Source organism: Leucoraja erinacea, chromosome 2 (genome assembly GCF_028641065.1).
Source record: "Leucoraja erinacea ecotype New England chromosome 2, Leri_hhj_1, whole genome shotgun sequence".
NCBI lineage: Eukaryota > Metazoa > Chordata > Chondrichthyes > Rajiformes > Rajidae > Leucoraja > Leucoraja erinaceus.
The window spans coordinates 31,246,133-31,270,132 of record NC_073378.1 but is presented as its reverse complement, the minus strand read 5'-3'; the positions used below and the strand labels follow the sequence as shown (position 1 = coordinate 31,270,132).

General features: G+C 46.2%; 1 protein-coding gene across 3 annotated transcripts in view; it reads left to right on the top strand.

Moving 5' to 3' along the window:
- ripor2 (RHO family interacting cell polarization regulator 2) overlaps positions 1-20,106 on the top strand; it is a 157,207-nt gene extending 137,101 nt beyond the window's left edge. For all 3 annotated transcript variants that reach the window (XM_055654291.1, XM_055654272.1, XM_055654281.1), the window contains 7 exons: positions 1,454-1,589; positions 5,425-5,586; positions 7,239-7,394; positions 9,369-9,571; positions 14,513-14,596; positions 17,338-17,428; positions 18,772-20,106. In XM_055654291.1, the coding sequence (XP_055510266.1) occupies positions 1,454-1,589; positions 5,425-5,586; positions 7,239-7,394; positions 9,369-9,571; positions 14,513-14,596; positions 17,338-17,428; positions 18,772-18,872 (933 nt within the window). In that variant the 3' untranslated portion in view covers positions 18,873-20,106. The remainder of the gene's footprint in view (positions 1-1,453; positions 1,590-5,424; positions 5,587-7,238; positions 7,395-9,368; positions 9,572-14,512; positions 14,597-17,337; positions 17,429-18,771) is intronic.
- The last annotated feature ends 3,894 nt before the right edge of the window (positions 20,107-24,000 follow it).

The window sequence follows — 24,000 nt, the reverse complement described above, 5'->3', positions numbered from 1 at the left end:
CTGTATACCGGCGAGACCAAGCTCAGGCTCGGCGATCGTTTCGCTGAACACCTCCACTCAGTCTGCCTTAACCTACCTGATCTCCCGGTGGCTCAGCACTTCAACTCCCCCCTCCCATTCCCACACTGACCTTTCTGTACTGAGCCTCCTCCATTGTCAGAGTGAGGCCCAGCGCAAATTGGAGGAACAGCACCTCATATTTCACTTGGGTAGCTTGCACCCCAGCGGTATGAACATTGATTTCTCTAAGTCCAGGTAACCCTTGCTTTTCCTCTCTCTCCGCCCCCTCCCCCTTCCTAGTTCTTCCACCAATCTTACTGTCTCCGACTACAATCTATCCCTGAAACGCCCACTTAGCTGACATCAATCTGAAGAAAGGTCTCGACCCGAAATGTGACCTATTCCTTCTCTCCAGAGATGCTGCCTGTCCCGCTGAGTTACTCCAGCATTTCGTGTCTATCCTGAACTGAAGAGTTATTAGTTGACATTTTGATTGAGTTTTTCATTATTTCCAGTTTGTAAAGAGCGGTGGCCAGATCTATCGTGCAGTCACTCATTTAGATTAGTTTAGTTCAGAGATATAGCGTGGAAAAAGGCCATTCAGCCCACCGAGTCCATGCTGACCAGTGATCACCCATCCACTAGTTTATTCCACACTTGTGACTTAAGAGATAAAGAATGGAAACAGGTCCTTCGTCACACCGTGTCCGCACCGACCCATGATCACCAGTGCACTAGTTGTATCCTACACTTTATACTTGAGAGATATAGCATTGAAACAGGCCTTGAAACACTGCAAGAACAAAATTGATTTCTTCGAATATTTATTACAATTATTAGATTAGGTACCATCACCACCTTTAAGAAATAGTTGGACAGGTACATGGATAGGACAAGTTTAGAGGGATATGGGCCAAACGCAAGCTGGTGGGGCCAAAGGGGCTGTTTCCACGCTGTATCACTCTGTGACAATATCTTTATGACTCTATTACTCTGGAATCAGTGGAAATGTGCAATGTAACATGTGTCATCGCCTGTAGCCTAAAGGTTTCCTATTTGTGCAGGAACTCTTTGAATCACTTCCCTCTGGAAGGCGACTCCGGACTGTCAAAGCCGCCACAGCCAGACATAAAAACAGCTTTTTTTCCATGAGCAGTAGCTCTACTCAATAACCAAAAATCTGTAGCCTCATTTTGCTCTGGTATTTTATTTAATTCACATGTTTAATCGATAATGTTTTATTGTTAATGTTTAATGTTTGTGTCATTCCTAACTGTCACTGTATGTCATGTTGTCACTTGCGGGCGGTGCACCAAGGCAAATTCCTTGTATGTGAATACTTGGCCAATAAACGTATTCATTATTCATTCATTCTTTAATAACTCTCATTATTGCAAAGGCATTAAAAATGAAGAAAGTCATTCTAACAATATTTTTTTGTTTCGCTTAACAGCAACTTCTGGCATTTGAAGAATATCCAGTCCTTCGAGATAATCTCCTGGATAAGATCTCCCAACAGATCAATGTGCTGGAAAAAGTGGTGGAGATGAACACGGAGAAATTGAGGAGCAACGATCCTATTTTAGAGGGTTAGTACCAGCAAAAATCCCACCTGGTTCAGGTGTGTGTTTATTATGGTCACAGGTGATATGGGGGGGGGGGGGGGGTGGCACAGTGGCGCAGAGGTAGAGTAGCAGCCTTATAACACATATAACATCAGAGACCCAGGTTCGATCCCGACCACGGGTGCTTGTCTGTACGGAGTTTGTACGTTCGCCCCGTGACCTGCGTGGGTTTTCTCTGGGATCTCCGATTTTCTCCCAAAGACGTACAGGTATGTAGGTTAATTGGCTTGGTAAATGTAAAAAATATCCCTAGTTGGTGTAGGTTTGTATTAATGCGCGGGGATCGCTAGTTGGCGCGGACCCGGTAGGCCGATTGGGCCTGTTTCCGCGCTGTATCTCTAAATTTACTAAAAAACTCCAAAGACGTACAGGTTTATAGGTTGACAAAAATGCTGGAGAAATCCAGCGGGTGAGGCAGCATCTATGGAGCGAAGGAAATAGGCAACTTTTCATGTTAAAACCCTTCTTCAGAGACCCTTCTGAAGAAGGGTTTTGACCCAAAACATCACCCATTCCTTCACTCCATAGATGCTGCCTCACCTGTTTTTTTTTATTAGAAGTACGGTAAATTACAATCCTACACAACACATATATCTTAATACATTTTTTGTACCGCTTCATTTTTTTTGAGCTTTAAGAAAAAGGTAGAAGTAAGGAAAGTAAAGAAAGTGCAAGAGAGTCGTGCAGTGCAAGAGTGTTGGGAAAAGAAAGCCCCTTAGAAAAGAAGTTAGAGAAGGAAGTAAAGTGAGAAAATAGACCCTAGAAAAGAAAGAAAGAGAAAATAGAAACAATCGCTCTATTATAACATTAAACTCCGCAGAAAGGGGACTACCAACCAAGTCTGTTTTTGTTGATTTACCTCCCGTTACCAGGTCCTGATACCACTTATTTATATATTTGTTTTTTTAAATTACTATTGCACCTCATACTTGTAATAGGTCCAGAAACATAGACCACGTCTTTTGGAATTGGTCTGCTTTACCTGCTAAGAGGAATCTCATCTCTTCCAGATGTAATGTTTCAAACATATTTGATATCCACATTTTTATTGTTGGTGTGGGCACATTTTTCCAGAATTTAAGTATAAGCTTTTTTCCCATTATTAGCCCGTAATTAAATAAATTCTTCTGAAACAAGTTTAATTCAGGGTTACCTTCCGATATTCCGAAGATAATCCATTCTGGTGCAGTTCCTTCTTAATCAGGTTTATAGGTTAATTGGCTTTGGTATAATTGTGAATTGTCTCTAGTGTGTGTTGGATAATGTTAGTGTGTTTGGATCACTGGTCTGTGCGGACTCGGTGGGTCGAAGGGCTGTGTACCTCTAAACTAAACTAAACAAAGGTACTATCACAACGGTTAAGAAACCTTTTGATAGGTACATGGATGGGACAGGTTCAGAGGGGCTGAGGTATCGGGAGAGGTTGAGAAAGCTGGGACTAGAGCACATGAGGTTGAGGGGTGATCTTATCAATGATTCACTGAATCAATGGTACTTTATTGCCACATGTACCTAGGTACAGTGAAATGCTTTGTTTTGGCATACAACCCAGTCACATCACACAGCAGTCCTCACCGAAGCAGCACACAAGAGGCGCCACGTTACTGGTGCCGGCAAAGTTACAAAAAGTCCTTCGAACAGACTTAAGCCCCTGTCCCACTTAGGTGATTTTTTCGGCGACTGCAGACGACTAGGCTGTCGCCACATTGTTGCCGGGGTGACGCCTGTCGGGTCGTGAGTAGTCTCCTCAAGTCGCCTAAAGAGTCGTAACGTTTTTCTGGTCGCTGTTGGGTTTCAAAATGTTCAAAGCTTTTCGGCGACTGTGGGTGGTGCTGTCATAGGTTGCTGTCATAGGTTGTCGGTGAATTCCATTGGCGGCTACCTACGTCAACCTACGTCAACCGGCAACAGGTACCGGCGACTGAATTGTCTTCAATTGTCACCGACAGGATCGTTGCTTGTCGTAGCTTGTCGCGGGTGGATGTAGGTTGACTCTGGTTGTCGTAGGTTGATGCCTGTGTGGTCATAGGTTATCGTAGGTGTGGTCATAGATGGACGTCCAAATGGGTCACCGGTTGTCAGTAGCTTGCCGTAGACATTGCCGTAGGGGGGTTCATTTGTCGTTTTATCGGCAACCTGCTATGACTATGACAGTCACCGGCAGTCTTCGAAAATATCACCTAAGTGGGACAGGCCCTTTATCTTTTCACAGCAACGATCCAGGCCTGACGCCGCACGTGAACACTGGAGAGTTTCAGACACAAAGCTCAGTTTAGCTGAGAGATACAGAGCTGAAACAGGCCCTTCGGCCCACCGAGTCCGCGCCAACCAGCGATCCCCGCACACTAACGCTATACTACACACACTAGAGACAATTAACATTTATACCAAGCCAATTAACCGACAACACGTACGTCTTTGGAGTGTGGGAGGAAACCAAAGATCTGGGAGAAAACCCACGCAGGTCACGGGGAGAACGTACAAACTCCGTACAGACAGCACCCGTAGTCGTGATCGAACCTGGGTCTCTGGCGCTGTAAGGCAGCGACTCTACCGCTGTGCCACCTTCAGTACACTTGGAGTACTGCGTTCAGTTTTGGTCAACATGCTGTAGGAAGGTTGTCATTACAGGTTGGAAAGAATGCAGAGAAGACGCAAAGATGTTGCTGGGACTTGAGGGTCACCTATCCATGTTCTCCACAGATGCTGCCTGACCCGCTGAGTTACTCCAGCACTCTGTGAAACGTCACCTATCCATGTTCTCCAGAGATGCTGCCTGACCCGCTGATTACTCCAAAGTATTATGACTACCCTTTTTTTCCTTTCCATTTTAGTTCAGTTCAGTTTATTGTCACGTGTACCGAGGCACAGTGAAAAGCTTTTGTTGCGCGCTAACGAGTCAGCGGAAAGACAATACATGATTACAATCGAGCCATTTACAGTTATAGATACATGATAAAGAGAATAACATTCAGTGCAAGGTAAAGTCAGCAAAGTCCAATCAAGGATAGTCCGAGGGTCACCAATGAGATAGATAGTAGTTCAGGACTGCTCTGTTTGTGGTAGGATGATTCAGTTGCCTGATAACAGCTGGGAAGAAACTGTCCCTGAATCTGGAGGTGTGCGTTTTCACACTTCTTGCCCGATGGGAGAGGGGAGAAGCGGGAATAGCCAGGGTGCGAGTCATCCTTGATTATGCTGCTGGCCTTGCCAAGGCAGCGTGAGGTGTAGATGGAGTCAATAGAAGGGAGGTAAATACAAAATGCTGGAGTAACTCAGCAGGGGCAGGCAGCATCTCTGGAGAGGAGGAAATGGCTGACGTCTCGGGTCGAGACCCTTCAGGAGATATGGGAAGAAGGCAGGAACGAGGTACTGATTGGGGATGATCATCCATGATTACATTGAATGGCAGTGCTGGCTCGAAGGGCCGAATGGCCTACTCCTGCACCTATTGTCTATTCTTCATACTGATCTTGATTCAGACAATGGGAGGGAGGTTGGTTTGTGTGATGGTCTGGGCAATCGAGCTATCCGTAGTGCAGGAGTACGGATTTAAAAGAGTGGAGCTGAAGAAGGGTCTCGACCCGAAACATCACCCATTCCTTCTCTCCAGTGATGCTGCCTGTTCCGCAGAGTTACTCCAGCATTTTGTGTCTACTTGAAAGAGTGGAGCGATTGTAACGTGTGATTGCAGATCCACTTCAATGACCAGCGCACAAAGAGTCACCTGGGTTGGGCGCCATCTTGGATCCCAGATTTTTTTTATACTGACCTGTATTATTTACCCCTCTACTTCCAGTTCCCGCGCTGCTACAGAAACACCAGGCGTTGCAGTCCAGCTGGTTAGGGAGCTCCACCACCGGGAGTGCATTTTATGTGCCCGCGCACAGACTGGCGGAGCAACTCAGCAGCCATTTTGGCCAAAGTGTGGACGAGACAAGTCCAAGTCATCGCGAGACAGGTATACACTGCCGGGTATACTCTCAGAGTATAAAGTTAAACCCATGGAGACGTACAATATGGAAACAGGCCCTTCGGCCCATCTTGCCACACCTGCCAACATGCCCCATCTATGTTAGTTCCTGCCTGCCTATGACCCATATCCTTCTAAATCTGTCCTTATAATGCACTTGTCCAAATGTTTCTCAAACACTGCAATGGAAATACTACCTTGAGGAAATGAGACTTGTTCTAGCAGGAAAACAAGAGCAATTCTTAAGAATATGGTCACCTTTCATTGATTTGTTACAGGTGTAATATGGTGCAACACAACCCTGGAAAGTAACTCTTTTAGAACTAGGTGATGGGTGTGAATCATTAGGAATTAGGCACATTCCCTTTCCTTCTTGCTTAGCCTTACCTTTTTTAGATTCCTTACCTATTTTCTTTTTCTTTTCTTAAGGCCCCCCTTTTCTGTGGGGCATTTTTTTTCTTCTTTTCTTTTCATATCTTCAAGCACGCAATCTACTTAACCATTATCATTCACTTAACGCCAACTACTGCGGACCACACTCCACTACTATCCTCACTCTTTTCTTCTTTCTCTTTTTTCTTTTCTCTTTTTCTATTACAGGATTATAGGTTCAAGTTTAAAAAAAAAGTTGTACAAGAAATGTAGTATGTTGCATATTATGATTAAGATGTATGTACATTGCTTCTAATAAAATAAAACAAACAAATAAATAAATAAAACATTGCAATGGTACCTGCCTCAACCACCTTTTCACGTGACCATATTGAATGGCGATGCAGGCTCGAAGGGCCAAATGGCCAACTCCTGCACCTATTTTCTATGTATCTATGCACCTCCTCCGGCAGCTCATTCCGTGCACCCACCACCCTTTGTGTGGAAAAGTTTCCCCTCAGATTCCTGTAAAATCTTTTCCCCTTCACCTTAAATCTATGTCCTCTTATTCTCGATTTTCCTAATCTGGGCAAAAGACTCTGCGCGTCTACCTGATCTATTCCTCTTATAATTTTAAACACCTCTATAAGATCAGTCCTCAATTATTATGTTTACATATTCTGTTGTGCTGCTGCAAGCAAGAATTTTGTTGTTCCGTTTCAGGACACGTGACAATAAAACACGAGTGTTTAAATACGGGCATCAGGGGTTATGAGGAAATGGCAGGAGAATGGGGAGAGATAGATCAGCCATGATCGAATGGCGGAGTAGACTTGATGGGACGATTGGTTTAATTCTACTCAGAGAGTATATAAACTTATGAAGGATGGAGTGAACCCGATTGAAAAGTGTGAGGCTTGGAAAGAGAGGATGTGGAGAGGATGATTCCACTAGTGGGAGAGTCTTGGTCCGGAGGGCACAGCCTCAGAATAAAAGGGCGTAGCTTTAGGAAGGAGATGAGGAGGAAGTTCTTTAGTCAGCGGGTGGTGAATCTGTGGAATTAATTGCCACAGAAGGGTGTGGAGGCCAAGTCAGTGGATATTTTTAAGGCAGAGATTTTTTTATTTCAAAATAAGGCAGAGATAGACAGATTCTTGATTAGTACGGGTTGTGCTGCTGCAAGTAAGAATTTCATTGTTCCGTTTCAGGACATAGGACAATAAAACACTCTTGAGTCGTGCTGATTTTTTAAAGTTTCTGTTACCCAGTCTTTCAAATAGCCATGAATCAGATGTTGGATAAACCAGAGCTGTTCCCCAGTCCCACTGTAGACGAGGTGATAACCATCTGGCAATTCTCCAACTTCTTGACCTGCCTCGACACATCAGACCTGGGAAGTCACCTCGCACGGCTGGCAAATGAAGGTAAGAGATAATTTGTTGTTTCAGTCAGCAACATAGTCCATGAACTAACTTATCAACTATGACCGAGTCACAGAAGGCTGTGGAGGCCAAGTCAATAAATGGACACAAACTGCTGGAGTAACTCAGCGGCTCTGGAGAGAAGGAATGGGTGACGTTTCGGGTCGAGACCCTTCCTCAGACTGAGCGCCAGGGGAGAGGGAGACACAGAGGTAAAAATTATTATCTGAATGGTGGCCGATTAGGAAAAGGGGAGATGCAACGAGACCTGGGTGTCATGGTGCACCAGTCATTGAAAGTAGGCATGCTGGTGCAGCAGGCAGTGAAGAAAGCGAATGGTATGTTAACATTCATAGCAAAAGGATTTGAGTATAGGAGCAGGGAGGTTCTACTGCAGTTGTACAGGGTCTTGGTGAGACCACACCTGGAGTATTGCGTACAGTTTTGGTCTCCTAATCTGAGGAAAGACATTCTTGCCATAGAGGGAGTACAGAGAAGGTTCACCAGACTGATTCCTGGGATGTCAGGACTTTCATATGAAGAAAGACTGGATAGACTCGGCTTGTACTCGCTAGAATTTAGAAGATTGAGGGGGGATCTTATAGAAACTTACAAAATTCTTAAGGGGTTGGACAGGCTAGATACAGGAACATTGTTCCCGATGTTGGGGAAGTCCAGAACAAGGGGTCACAGTTTAAGGATAAGGGGGAAATCTTTTAGGACAGAGATGAGAAAAACATTTTTCACACAGAATCTCTGGAATTCTCTGCCACAGAATGTAGTTGAGGCCAGTTCATTGGCTATATTTAAGAGGGAGTTAGATGTGGCCCTTGTGGCTAAGGGGATCAGGGGGTATGGAGAGAAGGCAGGTACAGGATACTGAGTTGGATGATCAGCCATGATCATATTGAATGGCGGTGCAGGTTCGAAGGGCCGAATGGCCTACTCCTGCAACTATTTTCTATGTTTCTATGTTTCTATGAAAGGGCAAGGTGTGAAAATAATACATCAAAAGAGACGGGGATCAAGGAAAATGTAGAATAGATCACTGAGGTTTAAAAAAAAAAGTAAGTATGCAGGTACAGCGGGCAGTGAAGAAAGATGCTGCCATGTTGGCTTTCATTGCGAGAGGATTTGAGTTTAGGAGCAAGGAGTTCATACTGCATTTGTACAGTGACTCAAGAAGGGTCTCGATCTGAAACGCCACCCATTCCTTTCTCTCCAGAGATGCTGCCTGTCCAGCATTTTGTGCCTGTCTTCGGTGTAAAGCAGCATTTGCAGTTCCTTCCTACACAATAAGAAGAAGGAATTGAGTGTTGTGTTCATTCATTCTATGTACCTTCTATATCTCTCGTTTCCCTCTCCCCTAACTCAATCCGAAGAAGGGTCTGGACCCGAAACGCCACCCATTCCTTTTCTCCAGAGATGCTGCCTGTCCCGCTGAGTTTTTTTTTTAAATTTCAAAATATACTTTATTCGAGAGATAAATATATACAATACATGATCTTTACAAAACTCCATGGTCTGAGCACATTCTCTAAGGCTATACACACATTTAATACTGCTTACACAGATTACACAAATTTACCCCCCACCCTTGCCACTCATGTGGCCCACTTGCGTGGAATCCTTTCCCTTATTTTGGGGGGGCGTCTCCACCACACCCTGCCCCCCCATGCCCAGTAGCGGAAGGACCCTAGACTGTGGTCCTCCCCCACCGAGCCTTGGCGTTGGCTGCACCGAGCTTCAGTGCGTCCCTCAGCATGTGCTCCTGCAGTCTGGAGCGGGCCAGTCGGCAACATTCCCCGATGAACATCTCGCTCCGCTGGGTGTCCCGCTGAGTTACTCCAGCATTTTGTGTCTACCTTCGGTGTAAACCAACATCTGGAGTCACTTCCTACTACACCAATGGTTGTGTCTTGAGCCTTTGAGCCGTGGTGAAGCGAGTGACACATGTTTCTTTGTCCTCCATCCTAGTGTCATTGGAGCAGTCGCTTCGGTCCATGCGTCCGAAAGAGAAATTGGAAATGTTGGAAGCGCAGCCAGCCCGGAGTCTCCATCCCCTGGAGGAGACGTTGAAGATGATAGCTTTCCTTCTGCTGGAAGCCAGCAGTGAGCTGGTGCAAGCCACCTCCTCCTACCTGACCACAGCTTCAATGGACAACACCTTCAGAGAAAAAGTACAAATTCACCTGTGTTGTTGAGAGATATTTCATTTTCTGTGTCGTCCAGTTCATAGGTTTTCTGAGCAGAAATAGGCCATTCGGCCATAACCTACAAACCTGTACGTCTTTGGAGTGTGGGAGGAAACCCACGCAGGTCACTTGGAGAACCTACAAATTCCGTACAGACAGCACCCGTAGTCGGGATCGAACCTGGGTCAACAGCGTTGCATTCGCTGTAAGGCAGCAACTCTACCGCTGCGCCACCGTGATCGCCACTCCACTCCATCCACCCGTCCACTCCACCATTCAATCATGGCTGATCTATCGTTCCCTCTTAACCCCGTTCTTCAACCTTCTCCCCGTAAACCCCGACATCCATCCTGATCAGGAATCTAGTAATTTATGCCTTAAAAATATCCATGAAGTTGGCCGTGGTGCCTGTCCTCGCTTTCATCTCACCAGACCCTCGTTTCTGCTCCCCTCTTCTGTCTGATCAGGCTTGCACGTTCTCCCCGTGACCTGCGTGGATTTTCTCCGGGTGCTTCAGTTTGGTCCCACACTCAAAAGACGTGCAGGTTTTGTAGGTTAAATGGCATCTGTAGATTGAAAATTGGTGCTAGTGTGTAGGATAGTGCTAGTGTGCGGGGTTCACAAGTGATAGGAGAAGAATTAGGCCTTTCAGCCCATCACGTCTACTCCACCGTTCAATCATGACTGATCTATCTTTCCCTCTCAACCTCATTCTCCTGCCTTCTCCCCATAACATAGAAACATAGAAATTAGGTTCAGGAGTAGGCCATTCGGCCTTTCGAGCCTGCACTGCCATTCAATATGATCATGGCTGAACATCCAACTCAGTATCCAGTATCCTGTACCTGCCTTCTCTCCATATCCCCTGATCCCTTTAGCCACAAGGGCCACATCTAACTCCCTCTTAAAAATAGACAATGAACTGGCCTCAACTATTTTCTGTGGCAGAGAATTCCACAGATTCACCACTCACTGTGTGAAAAAAAATGTTCTCATCTTGGTCCTAAAAGACTTCCCCCTCATCCTTAAACTGTAACCACTTGTTCTGGACTTCCCCAACATCGGGAACAATCTTCCTGCATCTAGCCTGTCCAACCCCTTAAGAATTTTGTAAGTTTCTATAAGATGCCCCCTCAATCTTCTAAATTCCAGCGAGTACAAGCCGAGTCTATCCAGTCTTTCTTCATATGAAAGTTCTGACATCCCAGGAATCAGTCTGGTGAACCTTCTCTGTACTCCCTCTATGGAAGAATGTCTTTCCTCAGATTAGGAGACCAAATCTGTACGCAATACTCCAGGTGTGGTCTCACCAAGGCCCTGTACAACTACAGTAGAACCTCCCTGCTCCTATACTCAAATCCTTTTGCTGTGAATGTTAACATACCATTCGCTTTCTTCACTGCCTGCTACACCTGCATGCCTACTTTCAATGACTGGTGTACCATGACACCCAGGTCTCGTTGCATCTCCCCTTTTCCTAATCGGCTGCCATTCAGATAATAGTCTACTTTCCTGTCCTTGGCACCAAAGTGCATAACCTCACCTTTATCCACATTATACTGCATCTGCTTTGCATTTGCCCACTCACCCAACCTATCCAAGTCACCTTGCAGTCTCCTAGCATCCTCCTCACAGCTAACACTGCCCCCCAGCTTAGTGTCATCCGCAAACTTGGAGATATTGCCTTCAATTCCCTCATCCAGATCATTAATATATATTGTAAATAGCTGGGGTCCCAGCACTGAGCCTTGCGGTACCCCACTAGTCACTGCCTGCCATTGTGAAAAGGACCCGTTTACTCCTACTCTTTGCTTCCTGTTTGCCAGCCAGTTCTCTATCCACATCAATACTGAACCCCCAATGCCGTGTGCTTTAAGTTTGTATACTAATCTCTTATGTGGGACCTTGTCGAAAGCCTTCTGGAAGTCCAGATACACCACATCCACTGGTTCTCCACTATTTCTGGAGCTACTTCCTTAAGTACTCTGGGATGCAGCCTATCTGGCCCTGGGGATTTATCAGCCTTTAATCCATTCAATTTACCCAACACCACTTCCCGGCTAACCTGGATTTCACTCAATTCCTCCAACTCCTTTGACCCGCGGTCCCCTGCTATTTCCGGCAGATTATTTATGTCTTCCTTAGTGAAGACGGAACCAAAGTAGTTATTCAATTGGTCCGCCATATCCTTGTTCCCCATGATCAACTCACCTGTTTCTGACTGCAAGGGACCTACATTTGTTTTAACTAATCTCTTTCTTTTCACATATCTATAAAAACTTTTGCAGTCAGTTTTTATGTTCCCTGCCAGTTTTCTTTTATAATCTAATTTTCCTTTCCTAATTAAGCCCTTTGTCCTCCTCTGCTGGTCTCTGAATTTCTCCCAGTCCTTTGGTAGGCTGCTTTTACGTCTCTGATTTTCCTTGTTATGCACGAATGCACTACCTTCCCTGATTTATTATTTTTCCAAACTGGGATGAACAATTGTTTTTAAATGCCTTCCATTGCATATCCACCGCCAACCCTTTAAGAATCAATTGCCAATCTATCTTGGCCAATTCACGTCTCATACCCTCAAAATTACCTTTCTTCATGTTCAGAACCCTTTGGTCTGAATTAACTATGTCCCTCTCCATCTTAATGAAGAACTCAACCATATTATGGTCACTCTTGCCCAAGGGGCCACGCACAACAAGACTGCTAGCTAACCCTTCCTCATTACTCAATACCCAGTCTAGAATAGCCTGCACTCTCGTTGGTTCCACTATATGTTGGTTTAGAAAACTATCCCGCATGCATTCCTAGAAATCCTCTTCCTCGGCACCCCTGCCAATTTGATTCACCCAATCTATATATAACCCTTGATATCCATACTAATCAAGAATCTCTGCCTTAAAAATACCCATTTACTTGGCCTCCACAGCCTTCTGTGGCAATTAATTCCTCAGATTCACCACCCTCTGACTAAAGAAATTCCTCCTCATCTTCCTTCCTAAAGGAACGTCATTTTATTCTGAGGCTACGGCCTCTGGTCCTAGACTCTCCCACTATCCATGTTCTCCAGAAATCCTGAGTTACTCCAGCACTCTGTCCTTTTGTGTCTTAACCAGCATCTGCATTACCTTGTTTCTATTGCTCTTTGTTGAAATTCTTAGTTATTTTTAAGCTGTTGCTTAGGTCTTGATGATGGTTCTGAGTATGTCATAAAGTCATATGTGAAAGGAGTAGAATTAGCCCTCTAGTCAAAGACTCTCCCACTGGTGGAAACATCCTCTCCACATCCACTCTATCCAGGCCTTTCATTATTCTGTAAGTTTCAATGAGGACCCCCTCAACCTTCTAAACTCCAGCGAGTAGAGTCCCAGTGCTGTCAAACGCTCATCATTTGTTAACCCACTCATTCCTGGGATTATTCTTGTAAAACTCCTCTGGACCCTCTCCAGAGCCAGCACGTCCTTCCTCAGATAGGGGGCCCAAAACTGCTTGTCGGCGTAGACTCGGTGGGCTGAAGGGCCTGTCTCCCACTGAAGGCAAATACTGACAGAAGTGGGGATCTGTAGGATTTGTTCAGATTTTGTGTATAATTCTCTCAGGTCAAGTCAAGAGTCAAGAGTGTTTTATTGTCATGTGTCCCAGATAGAACAACGAAATTCTTACTTGCAGCAGTCTTAGACTAGAGGGCTAATTGTACTCCTTTCACATATGACCTTATGACATACTCAGAACCATCATCAGGACCTAAGCAACAGCTTAAAAATAACTAAGAATATGTAAACATAGTGCACTGTAAACAATAGAATAAACAAGAGAAAATGCTCGTTGTGTCCATATCGTCACCTTCGTCTGTGACATTTCTTCTCATCTCCTTCCTAAAAGAATGGCCCTTTAATTCTGAGGCTATGACCTCTAGTCCGAGCCTCTACTACAACGGAAACATCCACTCCACATCTTAGGAGGCAGAGATCAGCCATGATTGAATGGCGGAGTAGACTCGATGGGCCGAATTGCCTAATTCTACTCCTTTCTCTTGGGACCTCATTGAAACTTACCGAATAGTGAAAAGCCTGGATAGAGTGGATGTGGAGAGGATGTTTCCACAAGTGGGAGAGTCCAGGACAAGAGGGCCTAATTCTACTCTTATCATATACAACCTTATGACATACTCAGAACCATCATCAGGATCTAAGTAACAGCTTCAATATAGGAGCAGGGAGGTTCTACTGCAGTTGTACAGGGTCTTGGTGAGACCACACCTGGAGTATTGCGTACAGTTTTGGTCTCCAAATCTGAGGAAGGACATTATTGCCATAGAGGGAGTGCAGAGACGGTTCACCAGACTGATTCCTGGGATGTCAGGACTGTCTTATGAAGAAAGACTGGATAGACTTGGTTTATACTCTCTAGAATTTAGGAGATTGAGAGGGGATCTTATAGAAACTTACAAAATTCTTAAGGAGTTGGACTGGCTAGATGCAGGAATATTGTTCCCGATGTTGGGGAAGTCCAGGACAAGGGGTCACAGCTTAAGGATAAGGGGGAAATCCTTTAAAACCGAGATGAGAAGAACTTTTTTCACACAGAGAGTGGCGAATCTCTGGAACTCTCTGCCACAGAGGGTAGTTGAGGCCAGTTCATTGGCTATATTTAAGAGGGAGTTAGATGTGGCCCTTGTGGCCAAGGGGATCAGGGGGTATGGAGAGAAGACAGGTACGGGATACTGAGTTGGATGATCAGCCATGATCATATTGAATGGCGGTGCAGGCTCGAAGGGCCGAATGGCCTACTCCTGCACCTAATTTCTATGTTTCTATGTTTCTATGTTCAAGTCAATGTAGTTCAGAGCTTATTCAAGAACAGGTATGTTCGCTTTGCAACCCAAACCAAACCCTGGGTCCCATCTGAATGACCATTATCTTCCTTCCCCAGGCATTGCTGTATTACACCAAGGCAGTCCTCGAACCCAACGTCAAGCTCCAGAGAGCGGCTTGTGCAGCCCTGAAATGCATCAACGTAAGTACTGCCTCTCTTTAATGCACAATAATGGAACTGTTCTCCCTTCCACCTTCCCCACCCTGATCCCGTGCGGTAGAAGGTAATCAAGCACCGTCACGGTGGCGCAGCGGTAGAGTCGTGACTTACAGCGCTCACAGCGCCAGAGACCCGGGCTCGATCCCCACTACGGGTGCTGTCTGCACAGAGTTTGTACGTTCTCCCCGTGACCTGCGTGGGTTTTTGTACAAGATCGCCAGTTTCCTCCCACATTCCAAAGACGTACAGGTTTGTAGGTCAATTGGCTTGGTATAAAATGTAAATTGTCCCCAGTGTGTGTAGGATAGTGTTAGTGTGCTGGGATTACTGGTCGGGAGGGACTCAGTGAGCCGAAGGACCTTTTTCCGCATTGTAACTCTAAACTAAACTAAACTAAACACTCCAAGTCAATATAACTTGTAGGTTATGAAATGGGATGAGATGCATCAAGCTTGAGGATAGCACATAGGCTATTTTTTAGGTGATTACAGGCGACTAGGCCATCGCCACATGGTCGCCGGTGTTCGCCGCCTATATGGTCGTGAGTCGTCTCCTCAGTTGCCCAAAGAGACGTAGCATCTTTCTGGTCGCCATTGGATTTTCAACGCTGAAAATGTTTAATCAACAGTGGCGACCGTGGGTTTGACGCCAATGAGCGTAGCTTGACGTAGATGCTGTCGTAGGTTGTCGCCAAGATGGCGTAGGTTGTCGCCAGGTTATGTAGGTTGACGTCGGTGCTGACCGGTGAATTCCATTGTCGTGGTCGCCGGCAGTAGCCTAAAAAATTGCCTAAATGGGACAGGCCCATTAGTCCAGTTGCCGGTTTTTCGGCGACCTGCTACGACTATGACAGTTGCCGGCAGTCGCCTAAAAATCACCTAAGTGGGACAGGCCCATCACTGTTTCAGGCTTCAGGGCCCACCACAGCACAGAGTCTGCCTTTTTGAAGGTACATAACGACCTACTACTCACCGTTGACTCCGGCGACTGTGCAATCCTGATCCTTCTCGACCTCAGTGCAGCATTTGATACAGTCGACCACGCCATCCTAATTGACCGTCTCCGGTACAGGGTTGGTATTGATGGCACTGCCCTGAGCTGGTTCATTTCCTACCTCAAAGGTAGGAGTTTCTCTACAAACATAGGCAACTCTTTCTCCTCAGCTAGCCTTTGCTGCGGGGCTCCACAAGGTTCCATCCTTGGCCCCATTCTCTTCTCCCTGTATATGCTCCCCTTAGGCCAAGTCATTGAAAGGCACGGCATTTCCTTCCATTGCTACGCAGACGATACGCAACTCTATCTCCCCCTGAAGCCCAAAAACCAATCAAATCTGCTTAACCTTATCCGCTGCCTCGAGGACATAAAGTGTTGGATGGCCCAGAACTTCCTCCAACTAAACGAGAGTAAGTCTGAGGTCATCCTTCTCGGCCCCTCAGACTTAATCAAAATTATAGCAGGCAGCCTTGGAAGCCTTACCCCATTACTCAAACCTCACCTCAAAAACCTTGGCGTGATATTTGACTCAGCATTGAAATTTGACAAACAAGTCAATGCTGTGGTAAAAGCTAGCTTCTTCCAGCTTCGGACGATTGCTAAAATAAAACCATTCCTCCAATTTGTTGACCTCGAAAAGATCATCCACTCATTTATCTCCTCCCGCCTCAATTACTGCAACTCCCTTTACACTGGTATCAGCCAATCATCCCTGTCCCATCTGCAACGGGTCCAAAACGCCACAGCAAGACTCCTGACGGGCACCCGAAAAAGGGACCACATCACCCCGAACCTGGCCTCTCTCCACTGGCTCCCTGTGCAGTTCCGAATAAATTTCAAGTTCTTCCTATATGTTTACAAAGCCCTTAACGGGCTTGCCCCCACCTACATCAAAAGTCTGCTTACCCACCACACCACCTCCAGGTCCCTCAGATCGGCCGACTTGGGGTTACTGACATCCCGCGGACTACGCATAAGCTCAGGGGCAACCGCGCCTTTGCGGTTGCAGCTCCTAGACTGTGGAACAGCATCCCTCTTCCCATCAGAACTGCTCCCTCCATCAACTCCTTTAAGTCGAGACTGAAAACTCATCTCTACTCCCAAGCCTTTCTTGACGTCCTCTGAGCGAGGGCTTTATGTATGTAGTGATGTTTGTATTTAATCTATGAACCACTGTTGTTTGTTATACTATTCTTATACCAATGTAAAGCACCTTGGCCAACAAGAGTTGTTTTTTAAATGTGCTATATAAATAAAAGTGACTTGACTTGACTTGACTTGACTATTACACTTGGTGAATGGCTCCATCTAGTGCTCTATGTCAGGACTGCAGCCTAAGATCCTATTAGTTTAGAGGGAGAGTGAAAACAGGCCTTTCGGCCCACTCAGTCCGCGCCGACCAGCGATCACCCGTACACTAGTTCTATACTCCTACACACTGGGAACAATTTACAGAAGCTAATTGGCCTACAAACCTGCACACCTTTGGAGTGTGGGTGGAAACCGGAGCATCTGGAGAAAACCCACATGGTCACAGGGAGAACGGACAAACTCTTGCCATGGTGTGATGGTCTGAGCTGCGTCCAAAACGCTCTGCAATTTCTTGCGGTCTTGGATGGAGCTGTTCCCAAACCAAGCTGTGATGCGTCCCGATAAAATGCTTCCCACGGTTGCTGAATGTTGTCGAATGCATATTTGATTAACGCAATGGATTCCACTCTGCTCACCAGGCTTATGAAAGTATCGACGTTCTGGTGGGTCTGTGCCGGTCGGAAAAAGATGTCCTACGACAAGCAGCCACTGAATCACTCCTCTCTCTTGGTGAGTATAGTCTCTCCACGAGGAGCGGACTTGATGGGCCGAAGGGCCTGTTTAATCTAAAATGGACCCTGCCTGACCCCCAAGTAGGAAGGAACTGCAAGGAACTGGTTTAAACTGCAAAAAGACACAAAATGCTGGAGTAACTCAATGCGACAGGCAGTATCTCTGGCATTAAGGAACGAGTGACATTTCTGGTCGAGACCCTTCTTCAGAATGACCCGAAACGTCAAGCATTCCTCCTCTCCAGCAATGCTGCCTGTCCCGCTGAGTTACTGCAGCATTTTGTGTCTATCTTCGGTGTTAAGCAGCATCTGCGGTTCCTCCCTACTCATTTTGGCTGCTCCACTGTGAAATCTCAGAATAAAAGGATGTATCTTCAGGAAGGAGGTGAGGAGGAATTTCTTTAGTCAGAGGGTGGTGAATCTGTGGAATTAATTTGCCACAGACGGCTGTGGAGGCCAAGTTAGTGGTGAATTTAAGGGCGGAGATTGACAGATTCTTGATTAGTAAGGGTGTCAGTTTTGGGGTGAAGAGTCCTGGCCTTCCACTGGGTACGTTATCTCCTTTCTCAGTTAAAATGCAGTCACTCTGCACCTGCCGTCTGTAATGTATAGAATGAGTCATAGTTTATGGTGAGAAAGCAGGAGAATGGGATTGAGAGGGAAAAATAGATCAGCCATGATAGAATAGCAGAGCAGACCAGGGGCGGCACAGTGGTGCAGCGGTAAAGTTGCTGCCTCACAGCGCCAGGGACCCAGGTTCGATCCCGACTACGGGTGCTGTCTGTACGGAGTTTGCATGTTCTCCCCGCGACCTGCGTGGGTTTTCTCCGAGATCTTTAGTTTCCTCCCACACTCCAAAGACGTACAGGTTTGTAGGTTATTTGGCTTGGTGTAAATGTGAAATTGTTCGTTAGTGTGTGTGGGATGGTGTTAATGTGCGGGGTCCACTGGTGGGTCCAGACACAGTGGGCTGAAGGGCCTGTATCCGCGCTGTATCTCTAAACTAAACTATACTACGCTCGGGACCTTTTTTACATATATACCAAGCCAATTCACCTGCAAACCTGTATGTCCTTGGAGTCTGGGAGGAAACCAAAGATCTCAGAGAAAACCAAGGCAGGTCACAGGGAGAACATACAAACACCGTACAGACAGCACCCATAGTCAGGTGTGCGTGGACTATTTTCTAAATGGGGAGAGGATCCAGAATCGGAGGAGCAAAGGGACTTGGGAGTGCCGGTGTGGAATTCCCTAAACCTCCAAACTAGACTAAAACTGAAACTTTAAACTAAGCTCAAACTAAACGGACCAACCATCCTCACGTTCCGTGTTGTTTCCCAGGTGAAGACGGGCGCTTGGCCTACGAGCAGCTGGACAAAGACCCTCAGGAAATTGTGCAGCTGGCGGGACGGCGGGGAAATGCGGTCAGCACCGCCTTCTGACAGCAAAGCCCCTGCCACGCACCGTGGTATTACGGACTACGGTGGGCAGCTCCGCTAACTGCCCCATGCTGAAGGCTGTGGCACGGTGGCACATGGACAAGATCCAAGAAAGCACACCCTTGTGATCACGAGATGGCAGCCGACCCACGCGGCCGTTTGGTTCAATGGTTATTTATTGTCTCATAATGTCACATCAGTGGTAGGAGCAGAATTAGGCCATTCGGCCCATCGAGTCTACCCCGCCACTCAATCATGGTTGATCTATCTCTCATTCTCCTGCGTGCTCCCTACAACTCCAGACACCCGTACTGATCAAGAATCTATCTGAAGAAGGGTTTCGGCCCGAAACGTTGCCTATTTCTTTCGCTCCATAGAAGCTGCTGCACCCGCTGAGTTTCTCCAGCATTTTTGTGTACCTTCGATTTTCCAGCATCTGCAGTTCCTTCTTAAACACAAGAATCTATCTATCTCTGCCTTAAAAATATCCATTGACTTGGCCTCCACAGCCTTCTGTGGCAAAGAATTCCACAGATTCATCATCCTTTGACTAAAGAAATTCCTCCTCATCTCCTTCCAAAAGGAAGTCCTTTAATTCTGAAGCTGTGACCTCTAGTCCGAGACGCTCCTCCACTCTCCAGTCCTCTTTGTGTCCCAGCGATGCCTCCTGCAGCCAATCTTGAAGACGCTGGAGGCATTACTCCGGTTTTCTCTCCTACCAGCCCGTGCCCTCCACGCCCAATGTCTCTATCGTGCTAGCCGCAGAAGCCGAACTACAATCACACATTACAATCGCTCCACCCTCTTAAATCTCTACTCCTGCAGCAACATCTATACACTGTGGAAGACTCAATGGTAATCATGTATTAGAGCCATAGAGTGATACACGGTGGAAACAGGCCCTTCAGCCCAACGTGCCCACACCGGCCAACATGTCCCAGCTGCACTAGTCCCATTTGCCCACGTTTGGTCCAAGTCCCTCCAAACCTGTCCTATCCATGTACCTGTTTAAGAAGGAACTGCAGATGCTGGAATATCGAAGGTAGACAAAAATGCTAGAGAAACTCAGTGGGTGAGGCAGCATCGATGGAGCGAAGGAAATAGGCAACATTTTGGCCGGAAACGTTGCCTAGCTCCATAGATGTTGCCTCACCCGCAGAGTTTCTCCAGCATTTTTGTCTACTATCCATGTACCTGTCCTATGGGATACTCCCAGCCTCAACTACCTCCTCCATCAGCTCGTCCATACACCCACCCCACCCTCTGTGTGAAAAATTTACCCCTCTATAATTCCTGTTAAATCTTTCCCCGGTCATCTTAAACCTATATCCTCTGATCCTCGACTCTGGGTAACAGACTCTGCGCGTTTACCCGATCGAGTCTTCTCATGATCTTATACATGCCTTTCCGCTGGCTGGTTAGCACCCAACAAAAAAGCTTTTCTCTGTACCTCGGTACAGGTGACAATAAACAAAGCGATAACTGTAGCCCCAGCAGAAACCGTCCATGTCGCTCACCACCCAAAGAGCAAGCAAACAAATCGACAAAAGAGAGCCATTTTATTCAAAACTTTTTTTTTAACCAAAGTTACTCATGTTCTACAGAAATCATTTTATTCCGTGTCAATTTATTTAGAGTCCTGTTTTGACTTTTGAATTTCCACTTTGCTCTTTATGTTGGAGAACATACTGGTAATAATTTGTTTATTTTTATTTGCACGTGTCTGAGATTGGTTATCAGGGTATTGATTGTACATAATACGATTCTCGTTTATGCATTCTTAGTTTCTATTGTTTAGCTTACTGGCTTCCCACAGCTACAATTTGGTTGAACGTTGAGTCATACAGTGTGGAAACAGGCCCTTCGGCTCAACTTGCCCACACTGGCCAACATGCCCCATCTACACGTCCCACCTGCCTGCGTTTGGCCCATATCCATCCAAACCAATCCTTCAATTGAGTTATTTTTAGTTGAGTGCGGCACGGTGGCACAGCGTTACGTTGCTGCCTAATTGGCCTGTCCCACTTAGGCAAATCTTTAGGCGACTGCCAGGGACTTGTTTTAATGGAATTCACCTACGACACCTGGCGACAACCTACAACACCTACGCCAACCTAGGACAGCAAAAATGGTCACCACTGTCGCCGAAAGAATTTCAACATGGTGAAAATACAGCGCTAGAGACCCAGGTTCGATCCTGACTACAGGTGCTGTCTGTATGGAGTCTGTACGTTCTGCCTGTGACTGCGTGGGTTCTCATAAGTTCATATGTGTTAGGAGCAGAATTCGGCTATTCGGACAATCATGTCTACTCCGCCATTCAATCATGGCTGATCTGTCTCTCCCTCTGAAACCCATTCTCTTGCCTTCACCCCATAACCCCCGACACCCGTACTGAGAGAATCTATCAATCTCCACCTTAAACATATCCATTGACGGCCTCCACAGCCTTCTTTGGCAATAAATTACATTGGTTTCCTCCGGGTGCTCTGGTTTCCTCCCGCATCCCAAAGACGTGCAGGTTTGTAGGTTAATTGGCGTCTGTAAAATTGTCCTCTCGTGTGTAGGATAGAATGATGTGAAGGGGATGAATGGCTGGCGTGGAATCCGTGAGCCGAATGTCCTGTTTCCAAGCAGTATCTCCAAATAAACTAATTCAAAGAATGGGTCGACTGGGCTTGTATTCACTCGAATTTAGAAGGATGAGAGAGATTCTTATAGAAACATAAAATTCTTAAGGAATTGGACAGGCTAGATGCAGGAAAAATGTTCCCGATGTTGAGGTAACCCAGAACCAGGGGTCACAGTTTAAGAATAAGGGGGTAGGCCATTTAGGACTGAGATGAAGAAAAACTTTTTCACCCAGGGAGTTGTGAATCTGTGGAATTCTCAGCCACAGAAGGAAGTGAAGGTCAGTCAATTCACTGGATGTTTTCAAGAGAGTTAGATTTAGCTCTTAGGGCTAACGGAATCAATGTATATGGGGAGAAAACAGGAACGGGGTACTGTTTTTGGATGATCAGCCATGATCATATTGAATGGTGTTGCTGGCTCGAAGGAACGAATGGCCTACACCTGCACTTATTTTCTATGTTTCTCAGGATATGACGCTGATCATATGATCAGATACACAGTTTGTTGAAAGTGCCGCCACAGGTAGATAATGTGGTCAAAAGGACACATTGGCCTTCCTCAGTCAGAGTCGCCCCGAAACGTCACCCATTCCTTCTCTCCAGAGATGCTGCCTGTCCTGCTGAGTTACTCCAGGTTTTTGTGTCTATATTGAATATAGAAGTTGGGAGGTCATGTTACAATTGTATAAGACTGTGGAATTCTCTGCCTCAGAGGGCAGTGGAGGCAGGTTCTCTGGATGCTTTCAAGGGCGAGTTAGATAGGGCTCTTAAAAATAGCGGAGTCAGGGGATATGGGGAGAAGGCAGGAACGGGGTACTGATTGGGGATGATCAGCCATGATCACATTGAATGGCGGTGCTGGCTCGAAGGGCCGAATGGCCTACTCCTGCACCTATTGTCTTGTCTAAGATGATAATGAGCCTGCATTTAGAGTATTGTGTTCAGTTTTGGACACCATGTTATAGGAATGTTGTTGTCATGCTGGAAAGGGTGCAATGAAGATTTACGAGGATGTTCCAGCTTGACAATAGACAATGGATGCAGGAATAGGCCGTTCGGCCCTTTGAGCCAGCACTGCTCGAAGGGCCGATTGTCTGGGCCATAGTGAGAGGTTGAGGAGGCTGGGATTCTCTTGCTTGGAGCACAGGATGATGAGGGGGTGATCTTATAGAGGTGTACAAAATCATAAGAGCAATAGATCATGTGGAGATCATAGAGTCCCTTGCTCAGAGTACGGGAATCGAGAACCAGAGGACATAGGTTTAAGGTGAGGGGGAAAAGATTTAAGAATCTGAGATTTAAGAACCTTTTCAAGCAAAGGGTGGTTGGTGTATGGTATGAGCTGCCAGAGGAGGTAGTTAAGGCAGGTACAATGAAGAAACATTTAGACCGGTACATGGATAGGACAGGTTTAGAAGGATATGGGCTAAATGCAAGTAGGTGGAACTAGTGTAGATGGAGCATTTTGGTCCGTGTGGGCAAGTTGGGCCGAAGGGCCTGTTTCCACGCTGTAAGACAACATATGGCTATGTGATTTGTTTCAGTTCCACGTTTTAATTCCCTGTCCTTATGGCCATGTTCTTTCTCTGCCAGTAAAAGGGCATTTAGAACTGTGAGTTATGGGCTTGTCCCATTTAGTCGATTTTCTAGGCGACTACAGACGACTAGGCTGAGGCCACATGGTCGCCGGGGTGTCGCCTGTATGGTCGTGAGAAGTCTCCTCAGTCGCCCAAAGAATCGTAGCGTTTTTCTGGTCACCGCTGGATTTTGAACTTTTCGGTGACAGTGGGCTTGACGCCAATGAGCGTAGCTTGACATCGCCTGATGTAGGTGCTGTCGTAGGTTGTCGCCAGGATGGCGTAGGTTGTCGCTGGTGCTGACTTCGGTGAATTCCATTGGCGACTACCTACGTCAACCTACGTCAACCGGCGACAGGTACCGGCGACTGAATTGTCTTAAGATGTCTTCGGTTGTCGCCGACAGGGTCGTAGCTTGTCGCGGGTGGACGTAGGTTGTCGTAGATGTGGTCGTAGGTGGACGTCCTAATAGGCCGCCGGTTGTCGGTAGCTTGCCGTCGACTAGGTGGTAGGTTGTTGTGGACATTGTCATTGGGGGGGGGGGGGGGCCCAGCCGTTGTTTTTTCGGCGACCTGCTACGACTATGACAGTCGCTAAGTGGCCCATTAGAAGACTACACTTTAGCATTGACAGTGTGAGATTGGGAACACAATGTTATGATGCAGGGTTACCTGTGGAATATCAAATTGACAGTAAACAGAGGAGTACATGGTCCATGAATGAACAGGAACAGTGATTCAAGAGGGATTGCTGCAACTCGAATAATCTATTGTGTAATTTAAGTAAGCTTTGATTTCTTTGCCTTATCTTTTGGAAGTAAAAGCTGAAAATGTTTTTTTTTGTGTGTACTTTAATGGCGATTTTTAAAATAAACTTTTAAATATGCATTTTGTTATCATTACTGATGTCTCTGCACCTATT